The 19869-nt window shown below is 38.7% G+C and overlaps 1 protein-coding gene across 2 annotated transcripts; it reads right to left on the bottom strand.

The window, feature by feature from the left end:
* Nucleotides 1–38: 38 nt before the first annotated feature.
* On the bottom strand, nucleotides 39–19834 carry RAB22A (RAB22A, member RAS oncogene family). 2 transcript variants are annotated; one of them, XM_086622974.1, is made up of 8 exons: nucleotides 19605–19834; nucleotides 17673–17752; nucleotides 12429–12510; nucleotides 8317–8388; nucleotides 8102–8208; nucleotides 6157–6266; nucleotides 5483–5514; nucleotides 39–4783 (listed from the first exon to the last, which is right to left on the bottom strand). In XM_086622974.1, exons 1-8 carry the CDS (start codon nucleotides 19638–19640, stop codon nucleotides 4706–4708), a joined length of 597 nt encoding a protein of 198 aa, XP_086479100.1. In that variant the 5' UTR covers nucleotides 19641–19834; the 3' UTR covers nucleotides 39–4705. The 2 variants fall into 2 exon arrangements, with proteins under 2 accessions (XP_086479100.1, XP_086479099.1); XM_086622973.1 differs by lacking the exon at nucleotides 5483–5514.
* Between the last annotated feature and the right edge of the window lie 35 nt (nucleotides 19835–19869).

Here is a 19869-nt window from a genome sequence, read left to right as displayed (position 1 = left end):
AAAATTGTTTCTTCTAAGAAGCCTTTATTCTGTTCAACAAATGCTGTCCCAATTGTTTGGGGACAAATCATCCTATTGCCTTGATTTTCCATGTAAAATAAGAAACATCAAATAACTCTAAGCCACTAGAACTTTTCTAAGTATTTTTAAATAGCTATGTATAGCACTGAGAATTCTGTTAAAAATTCAGGGTGGAGTGGGGGGAAAAAGAGGAAAAAGCTGACCCTAGGATCATTTTGACATGTCAGGGACTAAGCTCATCAGTACTCTTGGGTTTCAGGATAGTCTTATATCCCTTGAAAGATTTGTTATCTGTGACAATTTATGGACAAAGTTTGGTAATGCTTGCTTGATTTTTCCAAGTCATGCATTTTTGATTCTAGCTGACCAAGAAAAGGTTTACATTCAAACTTTTGAGTCCTTTAAAATATCAGAAGGGATTTTTCAGAAAAACATTGGTGTCAGAAGGCCTAATAATTTTAGGGAAATATGTTTTGGCACCTGAATTCTTGTATAAGAAACAAAGATGTGGTTGCAAGTGTATTTCTTTTGACAAGGTGGAGGCATATGACACTGAAAAGGACAGCTGACAGGACATTCTTTTATACTAAACCTGAATTTCTATCTTAGATTGATAATTCACACCAGCATCTTATTTCTATAAATCTTCTGTCACCTACCATTACTAGAGCTGTGATCTATTACTAGGAAAGTGATCTGAACATAAAATTTTAACAATTTTCTTTAGAGAACTTTGTGCAGCAATTTTAGAAGCTGAATTCCAAGCACAAGATTCTCTTGCTTCAATTAACTAACTTGTGGCATACAGTCTTGGGTCACTGTAAAACAACCTCCTACTAAAAAAGTTAAGAAAGTTTGTCCTTCCCTCCTGTCCATGAACAGAAGAGGCTTTTTTTTTCTTTAGAGGTTTAAAGAGATACATGAAGCTTTTTAGAAAATGAATAGGCAGTGTAGAAATTTCAGTCAGTGAATTATTCAGGTTCTCCTCATGTTTGAGATTATTTTTTCTACTTCTGTGTAGCTATTGCTGCTTATAAGTAAAGTTCAGACAGCTTCTGTCCTGTAAATCAGTTCCCAAGACAGTCTTTGCAGATTGCTGACATAGCACACCACAAACAGACTACACCATCCTTAATAAACATTAGAGACTGTTTCAGAGAAAGTCATTCAAACATCACTGCTAAATCTTCATTTTCCAACTAATACTCAGTATTTTATACTGGAAATTAACACTGAGGTTAAGGAACAATTTAGGATTAACACTGCAACAAAAATCTTGTGGAGGCCAATTATTAAACTTAAGCTTTAACCATTAATGTAGACAGCTCTCAATTAATCCCGCATCTTTCAACCAGGTTAAAGGATTAGACTTCCAAATCAGTAAGTAGGCATTGTCTCCTCTCCTCTTGCTCTCTTCCCAAGCATGTAAATAACCTTTCTTCAGCAGGCTGGTAGCATTAAATTGGCATTACGCACACCAACACATCAAAAACTCAAGTCTGCATAAAACACCCCTCTAAACTATTAACCATCTCATCCTGTAGCACTTAAAGGACGGGTCTCACTGATGCCAGTAGGGATTTGAAGTGCAATGATTTGTTTTGTTTCAATATGGATCTAATAATATAAACAAAGTCCTTACCTTCTTGGCAATGCAAAAATGGTTAGAATTATCTTGGAACTTTTCAAAGCACCTATAACAATTTTCAGTAGTTCGACCACTAGATGCTTCTGTTGTTAAACAAACTTCTGGATTTCACCTGCTCAGGCATTTAGTACTCCAGCTTTCAGCACGTACAGGAAATATACTACAAAGCTACCTAAAGCACAGATCAAGAGCCTGGCAAGTCAGCTAAGAGACTGCTGTAATTTAGAGGGTTGGATGAAGACATCCTCCAAAACTTGGGGAGCACATTTAAATTGCTCCAAACTTGAGAACTAAACATTTATCAAATGATATTTTTGTACAAATATGTAAATTTCATGGGAGAGAACTGGTGGTATTTAGAAGTCGAAATAGTCATATTTTGTTTGTTAAAAAATGCTCTGGATCAAACAGTATGATGTGCACTTTGTTACATTTTTACTCATATGATACTTTACCTTTCCAAAGTTGTTTTGCAGCAATTAATTCCCGTTGAGCATATCTGAAAGTCTAGTCTCTATGATGAGCTCCATTCATTAAACAGAAAGGCATACTGGAGTAAAACTTCAGTCCTGAGCTTTTTCAACAACTTCTTAACAGAAAAAAGTTATTAAAAATTTAGCTGGATTGGTTGATATATCAGCACTCCAAACACTCCAAGGCTAATGTATGTCTAAATAGAGAAGCTATGTCAGGACAAAATATAATCAATTTCAGCAAGCCTAGGCAAGATGAAAGCAGATGGCCTAACAAATTATTAATACAGAAGAAATCATTTTTCTCCAACAAAAATGAAACAATGAACATGTGCATCTTGTCCAGGGAAGACTGCATTCCAGCTTTCAGCTAGAGCCAACTGATCAATAAACAGTTATCTTGGCTCAAAAGAACTGACATCAACGGCCTGTCATTTTAAAGAGGCATGTGTTAAGAAGCAGCCTCACTTCAGTGTTTGTTTCGGGCAATCTGAAACGTTGGCTATTTCCACGTTTTCATTAACTGCAGTAAGTCAGGATCAGAACTGCAAAATGGCTATGAAGTATGCTGGCATTCCGCTTGGACCGGTAACAGAACAAAAGCAGTCTGAGGCATTAAGACTCAGCTACGTTTGAGAAAGGCCAGATTGCTGCTGCTGCTTTAGTGTTTTGGGGTGAGGGTTTTCTGTTTCTTTCTTTTTAAAGTCTAATTTTGGTGTCTAGCAAATAAGTGAGGATAGAGCAGAAAGCAGTTCATAAAGATTTGCTAAGATATATGGATCTCTCCCCCGACTGGAGAGAACGGTGGCAAAGAAACGCATAATTGACAACACAGGGCAAGGAAAAGGCATGATAAAATGTAGTCACCAAACTGCGCTAAAACAGACTGACCCATTCAAAATCTCCCTGTAATAGTTCATGCCTGATTTGCTCCAGAATAGCTCTACAAGAATTTTCACTAATACAAACTAATCTGAAGTACAAGTCCTTCCATTTCTTAAAAACTTTTCTACATTTCCTTCAGAGAAAATACTTGAGATGGTAGAAAAACAGATTACAAACAAAAAAAGCATCATCGACATGACCTCATTTTGATACTAAAGCTAAACAGCGTATTTTAGTATATACTCAAGTCTATTAAGCTCTTTTTCTTCAAAAGTATAACAGTTTCTCACTAGTGCTGGTAGGAAACAAAAAGTAAAAATAAATAACATAGCACAAATGGGTATGGTCAACCTACAGTTTAATTGAAAGCATACTAAAACCAATACAGAATAAGCTAAACACTGATTTGCTAAAAACCTCTCAGATGAAAAAGCCCAGGAACCAAGAGGTAACGATCTACATTACCACATGTCTTAGGGTTACTTCCTATTTGTGTTTTTGTGCCCAAAACAGGAAAGACTGGGTGCACCACAGATGAAAACTTCTTCTACAGACAGGCCTCATGCTGCACCAACAGCATTCTCTAATGGCCCTTTCAAATGTGATTGAAAGAATTTCAGTCCACCTTTGGATGAACTCAAAGTGACAATACCTAAAACACAGGGGGGAAAAAAAAAACCTGATGGAAATTCCCCAGAAGTTTATCCATAGGTGTGGAATGGAAGGAGTGTATAAGATTGCATTAGTTTTTACATAATTTATAATACTTTAAACACTGGTCTCATAAATATAATATGAACACTTTACACATGCCAAGCAATTAAAAGCTCTCCCCAAAAACTTTTAGGTCTTATCAGAACCACTGGCAGCATCTGTTTACAGCATCTGTTTTTAGTCAGTAACCACTTAACTTAGTCAGAATTACAACTCGGTTTTCTTCAACCAACATCTTAATATTAAAAAACTTGCAGGAACAAAAAGATGCATATAAGCATATCAGTTTGCCTTAAAGTGATTAAAGTCAGCATGAAAAAAAGATTGTCTGTGGTTTAGGATCTATCGCATGTGTCCCCACCCCCCGTGCATGTCATCTTTAAATAAAAAGTGCAAATGGGATTTGGGGACTGGATGGACTGATTTGCCTACTCTTTGTCTTCAGTGCTTATTCTGTAGCCACCTCACATCAACTGTCCCATTGTACTTTGGATTAGCTACAATTAAAATTAAAGTAAGGCTCACTGAAGAAAAGGAAGAAATGACATCTAACTTCCAGACTCCTCCCACCCCTAAGTCCCACAAAAGTGCTCATTTCCCTTTTTACAGAAAAACTCCAAAAATCTTGGTTACAAAACTATTAAACATTTCAGTTCTACCATCCATATAGTCACCTTCCTTTCAAGCAAGGCCAAAACAGTGATGACGGATTCCCTTTGAACGCAAGAGACACTACACTTTGTCTAAGTAAACAGGCTGACATTACAACTGCAGTCTGTTCTGCGACTGTACAGATGTCAGGTGAACTGGTCCGTTTTGGTGGGACCTCGGGTGTATGAACACCAGCAGATAAAGATCTAGGACTGATAATATAAACCCAACACGAACTATTAACTTCCAAGACCACCTACTGTATAAACAAGTCTGATTTTCTACGGGATCAGTCAACAGCAGCTGCGCTTTGTCACCGATGGTTGTCTTCTAAGTTTGAAGCCCTTACCACTAGACTGGGGGTTGGTGTCAGTTGATGGAATTCTGCGACCTACAAGGAGGCAGAAAAAAAATTTACAGCAAACATTATACTTGAAATTAATTCTAAGCATTCAATGTATGTTTTGTATATAAATATATGTCTTCAATGAGTCATATGTCATTAATGACGTTCTTGTGTAACAGAAGGATGGCAGATAACAGTCTGTACTATTTCTGTAAGAGGTATGGTTCCACAAAAGAAGAGTAGAGGCAGTTTTAAGCTGATTTTGCAACATTTACACTTAAGAGAGCTAAATTCTAAAAGCACTCAGAGAACACACTCTACAGGATCCAATACCATCTGGAATATCTTGATTAAGAACTACCATCTTGACCTGTATTTCCACAGTAGATCACCTGCATCAGGCTTAGCACAGAAGTGCTTGTAAAAATAGCTGCTTTAGTCATCTAATCAGTCTTTAAAATTGACTATTCCTGGTTGAGTATTCTCTTCTGAGGAGGATTTATGATTTCTTTTTTCCCCATAGTTTTCAAGATCAATTTTAGAGAGCAACTATTAAGTCAGTAAATCAGGAAGCTAATCTACAGCACATACTTTCTACATCAGCTTCAATATATTCAATTGCTTACAAGGACCCTATTTTTTTTTTCCCCTTAAGTCTAATGTTTCTGTAGTTATTCAAAGCTGAACTGCAGTGCACATGCACAGACTGCTGTTCTTCCTCTTTTCACAAACAGCCTGGCATACCTGCACATCAGTGCTGCTGCCTGAAACATATCCTACAAATACTATTGCATGGAATTCACTTTGGAATACTGTCTGCTTTTCATTCACACAAAATAATTTGTCATTGTCCTCCCCAACATGAATAAGACAGAAAAGATTTGTAATTTAATTTAAAAAACCCCAAGGTATCACAAAAATACTTGTGGGAAAATATACACACAACAGTTGCTATTTCCTAGGCAATAATCTGGCATTTATGAATTCTTGTGTTTTTGAAAACGCACTGGTTTATACAAGCACAAACACTTAAGACTGAGAACTTAATTCCTTTTCTCAGCTGTAGAAAGTCTGGATTCTCCTCATGGCATTTCCTTTCCATTCCATAACCTTAGAAGTACTAATTGAAATATTTGATAACAGGTACAGTAAGCTGATGCTGATTTCTGACACAAGTGCTCTGCTTGCTATTCATCCAGCAGCATCACAGTAGGCTTAAAATCTCTAGAAGGAATATTTAGAGGTCATTAGATGACCAAAACTTTATACAGCTCATTTTGCAGTTTGTATTCATGTCTGATTGTTGCAAATTTAAGTTGGTATACTCTCATCTATAGAGCACAAAAACTAATACAGCAACCAAATTTATACTTGGAACTTCTTTCAGAAGAAAGCACATTAACTGTTTAAATACTTACTAATTTCTATAAAGAGTTCATTAATGTTTATTGCATTTTTCGCACTTGTCTCTACAAATATTGCATGAATGGAATCTGCATAGTCTTTAGCGTCTTTTTCCATGACTTCTCTGGAAAAACAAAGCAAAGAAAAAAAACTGTGAATGCAAAAAATCCCCATTATTCAAAATCTGAAGGGTCAGATTAAGCTCTTAAGCATCATTAAATGAGTATTTTGTATTTTATCTGTTTGGCATCACAGCGCTCCCTCATCCTGGAGCTGATGCTCATTCTTTACTCTATCCTGTCTCCCTGTCCTGAGGGATGAGCATCACCGAAGCACAATCATAAACTAAACAAGACTGTAATCCGTCTGACAACATTGCAGTGGAGTTTGTTTCTATAGTGCTCTAACTGTAGGTCTGCAATCAACCATTAGGAGGTGCTGTATTGTTCACACACACACCAGTTTTAGATGTACTCAAAAGATCGTAAGACATCAGTTCCACTAATCCAGTGAATTTCCTACAGCTGTTTACAAAACCAAGTATCTCACAGCACTGCACAGATCATTAATACAGTATTTACTTTACACGAAGACGTAGCTATAAATAGGAACATATTTAGACTGAGCACACAACAGAGACAAGAAGTGAAAAAGTTATTCTGCACCCCGGAGTAGGCAAGTTGATAGTGAAGTGTGTGTCCTAAAACAACACAATAAAACCAAACCCCAATAGGTGCAGAGAGGACAGGACTGTATGTTGTATCACTTTACACACAATTTCTAGAAAATATAAGCCACCTTCAGTAACAAGGGACTTAGGATATCAAAAGCACAGGCTTTGGATCCGTGATTCAAATATTGCCTCTGACTGAAGTCCAAGGAATCTTGCTCATTAGCCTGAATAGCAATGTTTACATAATTTATGATGCCATCAAAACACCAAGAAATAAGCATGTGAGACTTAATACTGCATGCCCTGTGTTTGTCTTTTAAGTAATTTTATGCTGTATTTCCTTCAAGAGACATGCTACTTCTAGCAGATGTTATGAGAGCTCACTAGATAACTGCTGTATGTTAAAAATTTGTAAAACTATACCAAGAACCAACTTTGCAGCGGTTCTTTAAACACACAATCATCTGTTTCTTTTGAGACACCAGCTGTGGTACCTTTTCCAATGAAATCTAAACCCAAGAAGTTTGCACACACCTTCTTTCTGAATTTTGGCTCATTTAACCAGGACATCAATAATAAAAAAAAGAGCTTCTTTTGTTTTAGTACATGCCTTCTTGAAAGTTTGGCTGTTGATAAAGTTTCTCAAGAATTTTTCCCGTTCCCTGCAACTATTTCAGCCACAGCCAACTTCACTCCAATATTCAAGCAGGTAAGGAAGGCACCTGAACAAGCAAGTCAGAAAAACCCTACACAATGCTTTCCAACAGGCTTGATGTTTTTCCTAACAAAATGAGGTGCTACAGACGGACAGGGGTACTTCTTATAGAGTGAGGTAAACAGCTTGTATTACGCTGTAGTTTCACAGGCAGTTTAGGCTTGTGTAACTTGGCACTGCCACCAGAAAAGGTAATCCTGTCTCCCTGTAAACTGCTCATTCCTAACCCTGCTGTCCCACCTCTGTTAGGCCAGCAAGTGTTCATGGTGTGAGAAAGATAAATACACTTGGATCAGTTTTCCTTTTTTTATAATCTAGATCCATTTTACAGCCTGATTTACTGCCCAATCACACACGTACTCACACCACCACAGGGGAGGAAGTCAGCAAGACTGTCCAAGGGCAGACTAACCAAATCTTGACAGTAGAAGCAGCTCAGACCCCTTGTAAAACTACAGTGCTAGCGCAAAACAGCTTAAATTGCTCTATGCCTTTCACCTGCTTTGAAATATTAAAACATTTACCACTAGAAGTTTAAAATAAAATCTTCAAACTGTCTACAGTTATTTACCTTACATCGTTAAGATCACACTTATTTCCTGCAATAGCTACAACAATGTTTGGAGGTCCATGCTGTCGAAGCTCTTTAACCCAGTTCTTTAATGTTGAGAAAGTTTCCTGATGTAGAAAAAAAAAAAACACAGAAGGAATTAAGAGTCAGAACTGGCCCATGACACAAAAAAAACGCCCAAAATTGTAATGCTGGGTCAAAATCAAGTTTCTTACCTCTTTTGTGATGTCATACACTATAATGGCTGCTGCTGACCCTCTGTAATACATTGGGGCTAAAGCACGAAACTGAAAGAAAGACACCACACATTACAAATCTCACCTTCCACTGACCTCCATGACTTCCTTATTACTAGTATTATTGGAAGAAGTGAAAACTAGCTTTAAAGTTCACATTAGTGGAAGACTTTTCTTTACAATTACAGAGAGGCTGTGCAGTAGAATACATAAACTTCTATGAAAGTATTGTTTTACAAAGGCAAACCAATCAATAGTTTAGGGGTCAGCAACACACCTACTGCAAATAGTAGGAAGCCAAACTTGACCTTATTTTGACTGGATTAGAATATCTCATTTAAAAGACTGTAGATTATATGCAGATACAAACCCACAGGATATATGCTCAACTTGAAACATCAAGCAAGGGGAAAACAGTCAAAATTGAACTCGCTTCGTCCTCTTTAAGACACTCAAGTGTTTGGACAAAAAGTAATTTCAAGAAAACGAGCATATACTACTGCTGATCTGAAGTGTTCAGAAGTTGGTGTCAACTTCTAGCCCCATGGATTGGTCATGGCACTCTTAAATGCTAGAAATGTTGGGTATTTTTGTAATCTAACTTGAGGCTCTAGGGATTTTTGCCTAAGTTTTTCCTCCAAATTCAAAAGTTAGAAGCATGTTTAAAACTAAAAACTACAGAAACCCACAACTATGTGACCTGTTGCAAATAGAGCTTTAAGGAACACGCTAGATAGTAAGAGGCTACAATAGTTTTACTGTAATTTTCAGAATTAAATCTACAGTAGGCATATCTGCTTGGTAGTGCATTTGCAGGGTATAAACCAGGCCTGTACCTTTGCATGAGTACAGTTTTATGAATCCAGGACTGAAAAATGTGATAGAGCACCTGATTAAGTTCCATCAAAAACATCAATCAAGCATTCTTAAAACCAGTGTGATATTCTGCTAATTAAAAAGAATCAGACAACTAATCTAGCAATCAAAACTCTCAGTCAAAGCACACAGTAAACTGCATGTGCTGCTTTGATGTAAATATCTGTGATTTAGAGCTTTTGTGCATCTTATTACTCAGGGTAAAAGCCATGAATAGAATATAGTTTTATAGTTTTTCATACAGGCTTATTTAGTTCTAATAAAATATCAATTTCCTTTTGCTTAGTACAGTTCAACTGAGAGCAATATCATAAAAATCTTGCCATAAAGCAGAATTCCAGACCATTGACATTCAGCTCTCAAATTCTGTTTTGAAAACAGAATTTTGAACACAAAGTTCAAAATAGAAAAATATTTAATAGTGGGAAAAGGAAACATGGGCAGGCATTCAGTTCGTGTTGGGACATAATCCCTGTCTTCTTAGTACTAAAACGTAAAGGGAAACGTATTTGGTAAACCACCAACTTGGACTGGTTACAACCTGGCTTATAGATTATTTGCCTATTTGCCTTGGGAATAAACCAGCTTTCACTTGCTGATTTTGTATTACTCTCATTTCCTGCCTGCTAACACTTAAGATACTTTTTTCCACCTAAGACCAGTCAGCAGATAAAACACATTGACAAAACAGATGTCAATGTTACCAGAAACACCAAATTTTCCTTTTGCTATTTTTTCAAAGACTACAGTTTGCCCTCTAGCTTCCAATTTACGTTTTGACAGAACTATTAAGACGACATAATGTAATTATCCAGAGAAATTGTCACAATTGTTAGGTAAGGCGGCAAAAATCCTAATTCCTGTAAGTAATCTATCAACTTTACTCAGTGTAGAAGAAATGAGAGAAGAAATAAGGCATATGTGTTCAGGGAAATGAGCTATGTAAAGTGAATTAGTGCACATTTCCACCTTTGGAGTGAAGCTAGCTAGCCAGCCAGCCACTACCTGAGCCATGTAGAACAAGGGGTTGCCCAGTGTAGCGTAGAACTGTTTGCTGCTGGGCTTTTGAAGTGGAAAATAGCAAATGCTCCTCAAGAAGCCAGGACTATGAATTCTGTGCATTACACATCTTAGCTCTGCAGAGACATTTTATTTCCAAGAATGCCATGAACGTTTTTGGTATTCCAGATCACCAGGGATGAGATCCCTTTGATAATTCATTGTCAGGTGTGTTGCACAATCAGAAAACTGTGCTACAGATTTCAGGGCAAGGCTGGTGTACAGACCATTTGTAACTCGCAGTAAGTGACAAGGTTGTTTTGTTTTGGAGAAATAAACATTTATGAAGATATAGGCATCATTTCAAAGTAAATATCCTGCTCCCATATTTCACTGGTTTTCTTAGATATATTGGGGCCTCAGTGACTTCTCAGGTGTGGAACATAAACTTCACAGCTCTCAGGTGACATCTTTCCATTTTTGATTTCAATAAAGATACCATGCAACTTGTATGGAAGAAAATTAGAGGTATTCCTCAAAGTCTAAAAACAGAAAGACAAGGAACGTGCTAGTCATGTACAGATATGCTTCCTCAGATTGTAGCGTGCTGAATCCAAATTAGGGCTTTCTTCCATTGCTTGCAAACACAGTTAAGTGAACAGGATGGAATGCTAATATGTAAGGGATGTTTCCTGTCAAGTTGTGGCAGGCATGTTTATAAAGCTTTCCATTCAAGAGTACCAGCCTCTCAAAATTCATACTCTACCTCTCAGAAGACTCACATTTCAGCATTAACATTTCAGAATGGGCTAGGATGTTCGCTTCAGACAAACTATTTACAGCAAATGCTGACTGCCTGCTAGCAACGGAAAGACTCGGGTATTTCTGATAACATGGATACTACCAGACATATGCCTGACAACACAGGTTTGCTTTATATGGTGCTGCTGGAAGGAAACAAATTGTCATTCAAAATCTAGAGCACTGACATACAATACCAATATATTTGAGTGACTTTCTAGCCATCAAGGTTGTTATCAAGCTAAAAAGCTAGCAAGTCAGTTCCTCCAGGACTCCAAAAGGTCCAGTGTGTCTGCACAGGGATGACAGCCTTTACAAGTTCTTGGGTTTTTGTTTTTGGTGGTGGTAGAGAGTTTTTCTGTTTTGTTCAGAGTGGGTTTTTTTGCTTAGGCTCTCTGAGCCCTAACATAGGCATACTCTTTCTTGAGCCAATTCTGAAAAATAGTACAGCTGCATTTAGCTGGTTATTATCCTAAAGTAATGACCTGACTTCATCAAACTGACTCTTACTGGGGACAGCTCTGGTGTCTACCTTTGTCACAGTTAGCTCGCATCCCAAATAAATATTCTATTTCTATCACTGTTACTAGTAATCCATAAACAAGCAAGTTAACTAGAGCAAGCAAAGCTTTCCTTTTAAATTCTAAGTAAAAATCACACAAATTACTTAACTGTGATTTCATTTCACTAGTCATTTTCTTGAAAGCTTTTGTTGCCTCCCCTCAGAACTATGCATGCTACAGAGATCAAAACCCCAAACTACCAAATTAAAATTTCAATTTCAAAATAGATTTCTTGACATAGCTTCTAACACTGTCAGATTTGAGAAGCAGACGTTGCAAAATAATGAAACGTCAAGCTACCACCCATAACACTACTTGAAACACTGCTTTTGAAAGCCTAAACCCACATCCTACTCGCAGTAATAACCCTAACACTGAAGCTAACAGAATGTCGTAGCAGTTGTAGTTTTTTCCAGAATCAGGGCCTCGCATGTACTATGAAACATGATCATTCACTTCACTTTGATTCTCATGTTGCCAGTTGCACTGCCTGCAAATATAGCAGTTGAACGTCTAAAACTTAACTAGAAATTGTACTAGAGACAGCTGCTGGCTTCCACCCCACCTTGTTTTCTTTTGAAATGGCACTCCCTTTCAGTGAATCTAAACCCAGTCTTTTGTTTTATAAGTCCCTCTTCTTAAGTAATCATCCTTAACTTTGTACTTTAACCATGATACCAGTGAAAAATAAAAACATATTTACAGCACCCATATCTTGATAAAAATCTGCATAGAAACAAACGTTCTAATAGATTTCATAAAACCTGATCGCGTTGTGACTTTCAGGGGCAGGGTTGAAAAGCATCCCAAACTCTAGCCAGAACCATCACCACAAATACTGATTCTACTTACCCGCTCCTGTCCAGCTGTATCCCAAATTAGGAATTTATGCAGCTCGTTTTGATACTGTACAGTCTTGGTCATAAATGAGGCTCTGGAAAAAAAAAATAGAGTTTATACTTTTCAGAATATAAATACATTCTTAGAAGATTACCACCATGAACTTTTGAAAAGGTTTACATTCCAATAGAAGTGCTTTCCACACGCATAAAACTGATGCAGAGTTTCATACATAAAGGCTGAAATTAACAAGGCAAAGGGCCTCAGAAGATCAATTTCCTTTCAGAGGATGAAATTCAACTAAAAAAAAAACCACCAGAAGGAACACAAATGCAAATTAGAAGCTTTTGTTGTTCATAAGCTGTTGATAAAAATAAAGGACATATGACCAAAAAAAATCAGAAAGGTCAGCCGTTTAAGAACATTCTTCCTAAATGGAGGAATCATCACAGCAAATCACTTAGGTACATACCAGAAACTTCCAGAGGGAAAGACATCAAACCCTTCCCCTTTTAATCAGCTTTTTCTACCTCTATACTAACATTTAGATAAATGCTGATAAGTCCATATTTGGCAATAAAATATGGGAGATTTGTTTCACTATTGGTAAGTGTTAAGAGGACAGAGAAATCAATGAGTTAGACAAGTCAAACAAGTAACTTTGTACAGCTCCCAAATCCTGTCTGTCATTATATACTTCAGTCTGCAGAGGCTCTTGCACTTCCAGAAGACAAACAAAAAAAAAAATCTCTTCCTATGCTCCAGCTTCCTCCCACAACTTCTAGATATTTTACAGTAAAGTACTGCAAAATATTGTAAAGCACCTTCATGCTGTACTTGATCTGCTTTACATGAATCGTAATTTCCCACAAGAACAGGAATTGAGAGACCTAATCTATTACAAGAGAGAGTTCTTAGTTCTTGGTTACATCTATTACCTGTAGGCACCTTTTTTTTTTTTACTAGAAAAGCCACACACTGAATCCAAATCCTTGTAAAACAGGAACTATAGATGCCATACTAAGGGGGCCTACAGGAAAGATGGGGAGAGGCTGTTCAGGAGGGCCAGTTATGATAGGACAAGGGGTAATGGTTTTAAAATAGAGGGAGGTAGGTTCAGGTTGGATATTAGGAAAAAATTTTTTACTATGAGAGTGGTAGAACACTGGAACAGGTTGCCCAGAGAGGTGGTGGATGCTCCATCCCTGGAGACGTTCAAGGCCAGGTTGGACAAGGCCCTGAGCAACCTGATCTAGTTGGAGATATCCCTGTTCCTTGCAGGGGGGTTGGACTAGATGACCTTTGAAGGTCCCTTCCAGCCCTAACCATTCTATGATTCTATGATTTTAATCATATGAGATCCTATGTTACGATTGTGAACACCTTTTGTATACTTAATTCTTGCCACTTGAAAATACCGCAGACTTCCAAATTTGTTCTACTGTCAGTTTTGGACAGGATGCAGGATAGGATCCTGGAGGTGGTCTGTACTGGAGCTTCTTACAGTACACTAAGCTTGTTGTAGGTTCAGAGTCAGAGAGCAAGAGTCTTTCAGCATGATCAACAACATTAAATACTTCAGTTCAAGACTCTGAACTTCAGTTTATCTAGGATCTGAAGTACCGCCAGGCCATAGATCTTAATGACATCCATGACACCTTTGTAGTAAATGTAACTGGAGTCTTTGGACATGTTTCAATGTGTACATAGGAGGACAAAACAGCTATGTACATTTAAAAAAAAGGAAAGACAGGCATTACACAATGCTTTTGACTGTTAAGAGGTAACCTTCTCCCCATTCCTTGAGCTCAGATGATTTCCCAAATGATATATCAATCTCCAAAGTTGATTACTCTTTTAAGAAGCCAAATACAAGGCTGCAGCATCCCTACAAAGAATGGGCCAACTGCAATGCATTTCACCACAGTTAGCTAGATGATGTATTTTAGCAATGAGTAACGGAAAATAAGTGATAGGAGTATCTGTTGTAAAGCACAGCAAAGACCTCCACTTCCTTAAGACTGCTGCAAAGTAAGCATCAATTCTGAATTCTCTGGCCAATACGGAACCAATTTCCTAAATCATAGATTCTCACTGAAAATTTATCTTACTTGGTTCTATAAATCAAAACATTCCTGGACAATTTGAACTGAACAGCTATGTTACTTTAATTCACATCACAACTAAACATCCCAAACGGTAGCTGACAGAGGTTAAACGGTCCTTCAAACTCTTTGACAAGTGGAAGCTTTCCTTGCAACAGACATCAATTAAAAAAACACAAACCAAACAAATAAAACAAACAGCCAGCTCAATGACAAACCACTTTCAGGTCAACCAAAGCCTCCAAGCCAGAGCTATCCTCAACGACTTCTAGTAAGAAAACAGGCATTATCCCTACTACATTTCCTGCTTCTCCCAACCAAGTAAGCACTTTAACTGCGCGAACAAGAGGCACCTGATAGCAGTTTTATACTCTTTCATAATTTCTTTTTGCTGTTATAATGGAAGACTAGGCATTCTGCAGTACCTAGAGATACATGCTGGTTAGACAAAGCAGAATTGTCTTCTCAGGATGCTGAGGACACGAAGATGCAGAACTCCGACAGGTTTCTACAGCTGCCCATATTTTAATTTGAAATATGAACATGACAACCAAGTCTGATCACTCAGATATATCTAAGAGCAATGGAAACAGGACAGGAAACTTAAGATTGTATCTCATGAACTCAAAACCCCAGGGGTAGACGTAGAAATGTTGTCAGCTTTAGTTTTATAAGATGCTCTAAAACTCTTCTCTAACCCTTACTTTGTTCTTTCCACCTCCTGGTCTCAAATAGAAAAAAGGTCTAGAAGAAGTTTCAAAATGAATTTGCTTAAAATGTTGGGACTGTTTCTTATTGAAGCTTCACACAATCCCTATATATGGACAAGTTTTGATTTATTTATAGTAATACAGCAAACTACCAAGATAAGTCCTCAGACCAATGAATGATTTCATTAAGACTGCTAAAAGATACAGATTTTTAGTCAAGAAAGTAAACTAATCCCAGTACTGTCATTAAATCCATGACAACAAGTTCTGTTCTACACATTAGGCTCCTTATCACAAGGGCTAGCATCTTCTGACAGCACCTGAAATTACTGCATAGTATCTTTCACAGACATTCCCCTGGGAAGACATGTCCATGTGAGCTCTTTGGTTTCCTGCCTTCAGACACATGCTACATTGGAGGGAGAAGGAGAAAAGAAAAAAGAAATCAACTCACACACCACACAGCCAGAAAACTACCAGATTAAGAGAAACTGACTTGGAGAGGAAGACAACAAGATTTGATGTTCACTCCAGTCTCAGCTCTTCCCCAGAAGGAAAGGAAAAAAGAAAAAAAACACTGCAAAACCCTCTCTCCTGAGTTTTCTCCAGATTACAGAAAATTCTACTTTGCCAAGATAGAAGCATCACAGATTACAATCTGCTCTGCAGCTTTAGACAGTTTTGCAGACACGCAGAGCCTAAAGCCATCGACCACAGCATTTTAGAATTTAGAATCTTAAAGCAGACTTGAGGAGGCTGCAGTTCACATGTGATTGGAGACATAACGCAAATTCCATACTCAAATGTTTAAACCATGTAGTCTCGATGTGTGGAGACATATGTCTAACTATATAACACAGCATCCTGACCAAATACATAGGCACCTCTCACATTTGCAAAACCTAAGTCAGTGTTACCACACACAGTCACCTTCTAGTTAAGGAGACTTTAATCTCTCATCCCTCCCTCACTCTCCCGCAGGAACTGCATCCATGACTACGATGGCTAACACTGGGCCACTGTACATGCCACCCATATCAGCCGACTATTTAGCAGACTCTGGTTTTAGAAGTATCTGGATGACTAGGAATGAAGATGGATAACCAATTTCTCAAACACTTTGGGTAATAAGAAAAACAACTAGATCTTTCAGTAGTGTCCACCTGCAGAAGTTTTGCTTGCAGTTGTTATCACTGTGGGCAGTAGGTCTGAACTTTCTATGCAACCTGAACATAAATGTTTAAGTCAGCCTGCTCCCCTACTTTAGCAAATATGACTGCTATCCACAAATCAGTTTCATGGTCCTCTAAAAAAGAACCTCTACTGTAGCTAATTTGATAGTAACTAAGAATGGTCAACCCTTGAAGGCATAGATTGCTAAGCAGTTTTCTTATCTTAAAGGCTACCTTTGTTAACAGGTAAATTAAAATAAAAGTATACTTCCCACAGAGTATCTTGCAATTCAATACCAGTATTTACACTGAAAAAAAAGGCAGAGGGTGTAGGGGAGAGGGCAGAGAGAGTTATCATGGAAGCCACATTTTTTTAGAAGAACAAGATGAGACACAGATGATCTTTATCAGTAGGATCTTTTTTGGTCAAAGCTGTAGTAGAGCCTGGGTAGCACCTGAGACAGGAAGCTGCACTAACACGCCCACAACACACTTCTCAGCATCAAGAGAAGTCATGTCCTCCTGTAAGTAAAGAACTGCTTCTGAGCAAAGCAGCCCATAAAACAGTTGCAAAGCAAAAAGCACAGCAAAAGAAATTAAAAGATCCAACCACTTCAAGGATTCCTGATGCTCCCTCTTCCTTCTATCCATTTGAAGATTTGAGCTCAATAACATTGCTTCTCTGAGGCTCCACTTTCAAATATCCTTAGCTGTGAGACCAATTGCACTAACAATTTCATCACTTACAAGTGTGTGCATTGCATATAGATGTATAACATTAGAACTAATTCATAAAGAGAACTACGACCTGAATTAGTATGTTAACTACCCTCCTAGGAGACTTGTTATTTTATATGACTCTCTAAAGGTAAAAAAAAATAATCAAAAAACCATGTAGTTGCATACTAATTAGACTTTTAAATTTAAAAGCAGTACATGAGAAAAGCATATTGTTCCTTTAACAGAAGCATCTATAACGTAATTTATTCATAACCCAGAATTCCTAGCAAATTTTGTTAGCTTAAATTAACAATACAAAACGGGTCCAGATCTTACACATGAAGATGGAAGCTGCACGAGTGCTGCATACACTCCTGTGCTTCCTAAGGTAGCTCATGGGCTAATTAAGGCTGCAGTCATGTTTATTACCACATTCAGCTGCCACACATGGAGAATCCTCAAGTGATCTATTCAGAAGGTACAAATACATATTCATACAATTTGTTTTTATTCCTGAGTAAGTCACATTGACTTCATTTAGTTTCTTACCCTATTGTTGGGTTGATGTTGGGATCAAAGCTATCTTCCACAAATCTCCACACAATACTTGATTTGCCCACACCAGTGTCCTAAACACCAAAAGAACACAAAGAGTTGACAGAGACATTAGTTACCATCAACAGCTGTTTCTTTTTGTCCTCAAATCTTGTAATACACTGTGCATAACATGCTCCTGCAGAGAATCTCAGAGAAGTTAAGATTCTGAAACACTCAGGTATTATATTCGTTTAGTAGAAAAATGAAAGATCTCTGGCAAGTTACAGTTTATTCTAAACAAAATTGCTAAGATGTTTTTATGAAGGAATATAAAAATCTGGATTCACGCTTATTATCAGTTATTCAAACTTTTTTTTTTTCCCCAAAGCTATACACACATTTCATTTGAACAGGAGTAGGGAAAGATCATCCACCGCTTTTACTAAAACATGCAGCAATTGAGCGTGGTACTCCATCTTTGCAAGCCAATGGAGCACATTAAATCATACAAGTGTGACACACGCATTTCAACCTCTGACTAATGCCGTCCCACCCTGCTTAATGAAAGACTTGAAGTTTCTTCTGTGACACACCTGAAACATGTTTCTAATGCAACTCTACAGAGCTATAAATGGTAAAAGAGGAAATGTTACATGAAAATTCTACGTCATGTATGTATTTGCACCACTGATTCCATGGTTAAAAAAAAGATACGTAGAAGGCATATTTAGGCGTGAAATAACTCAGCAAACTTTTAGCAGTAAAAACGTTCTCAATAACAGTTGGACATTTTAAACAGTCATTTAATTAAGACAGGTGAAGACAAACTTTTTGCTTTATATCTCCACAGCCATTAAAATTTTAAGGAAAACAGCTAAGGAACTGCTTCAATGGAAATGCACTTTTACGCTATGCATGCATTTTCTTGAATCTTCTGAATATTGTAATAAGTTTGGGTACAATAGGTACACTTACGTTTATCTTTTCAAGCTGTTTTCCTCTCAACGACACGTGTATTATCTCAGTTCTGTATTTTATAATGCTTGCAGTCTCAATAAGCAGAGCAAATCTTAAGAAAAGAAATACAGATGCAGTTCCTGGCTCCAGGATTTCAAGGACCAGTTTTCCTGGGTGCTTATTTTCCTTTTCTTACCTGATGAAAGGTTTATCAGGTTGGCTGAACGCCAACGGTAGCTAGCAGTTACCTCAAATGCCTTCATAACAGCAAGAGCACAGAAATAGTTTTCCCTCCGAAGGGCAACGTGGCCATTTAGGAGCAGGAAACAATTCTGCCTGTCATTCTCTGCACAGCACAGGATTCGGATCCAGGTGAAGACAACTCCACCTGAACAGCGCGCGGCTCTCCAGCGAAGCCCTCAGAACAAACTAAGCCAACGCGCAGCTTTAGAGCCTTGATTTTTAAAAACTTCTACTCCAGCTCGCGTGAAGTCTCCCTCTTCCACCCCCTGTGACACTTACGGCACTTTCAAAACCTACATATATTGTTTAAAAAAACGTTCAGGCCCCTCCCCCTCGAGTTTGATTTCAGGTGCTTTTATTTATTTTGCGAACTCCCAAGCCCGATACAGCTCACGAGGGAGAGGGAAGCATACACTAGGTGATCATGTTTCGTCTTTTTTTCCTTTTTAAAGGAAAACACTGGGGGGGAAGCAGTATTTACGTCTAGTAAAACGCCTCCCCCCGCGGACGGGAAGGCCCTTCCGGCCCCCGGCGCTCCTCAGAGGGACGGCGCCGGACAGCTGGGCGCGCCGGCAGCTCCAGCGGGGGCGACGCCCGCCCCTCGCCCAGGGACAGGACCCCGCGGTCAAAGCCTCTCTAGGGCTCGCGGAGATCCTCTCCATCCCCGCTCAAGCCAACCCCTCAGCAGGTTTCCTCCCTCCCGCCGCGCCGGGGCCCCGCGAGAGCCGGCCACGGAGCACTTACCCCCAGAAGGCAAACTTTCAGCTCCCTCAGAGCCATGGCCAGGCAGGCTGCGCCTTTAACGAGCGCCTGAGACGCAGCCGAGAACGATCATAGCCCTTCCCGAGGCACGCGTACACCCGAGGCCTGCGGGGGCAGCCCCCTGCCTCCCCCGCGCCGTGGCTACTGGTGAACCTCCCTCCTCAGGCTCCACGGCCACGGCGCCATCTTGGGCGGCCCACTAGAGTCACCTGACTGCACCCCCTACCCGCCGCCGCTTTTCTTCCCT

This window comes from Tauraco erythrolophus, chromosome 18 (assembly GCF_009769465.1).
Source record: "Tauraco erythrolophus isolate bTauEry1 chromosome 18, bTauEry1.pri, whole genome shotgun sequence".
Classification (NCBI taxonomy): Eukaryota; Metazoa; Chordata; class Aves; order Musophagiformes; family Musophagidae; genus Tauraco; species Tauraco erythrolophus.
This window is presented reverse-complemented; position numbering and strand designations above follow the sequence as displayed.

Coding starts and splice junctions, on each gene's coding strand:
- RAB22A (XM_086622974.1), bottom strand. CDS start 19,640: ATGGCTCTGAGGGAGCTGAAAGTTTGCCTTCTGGGG. Junction 8,389..12,428: donor ATACAGCTGGACAGGAGCGG/GTAAGTAGAATC, acceptor TCTTTCTTTCAG/TTTCGTGCTTTAGCCCCAAT. Junction 6,267..8,101: donor TGTGATCTTAACGATGTAAG/GTAAATAACTGT, acceptor TTGTTTTTCCAG/AGAAGTCATGGAAAAAGACG.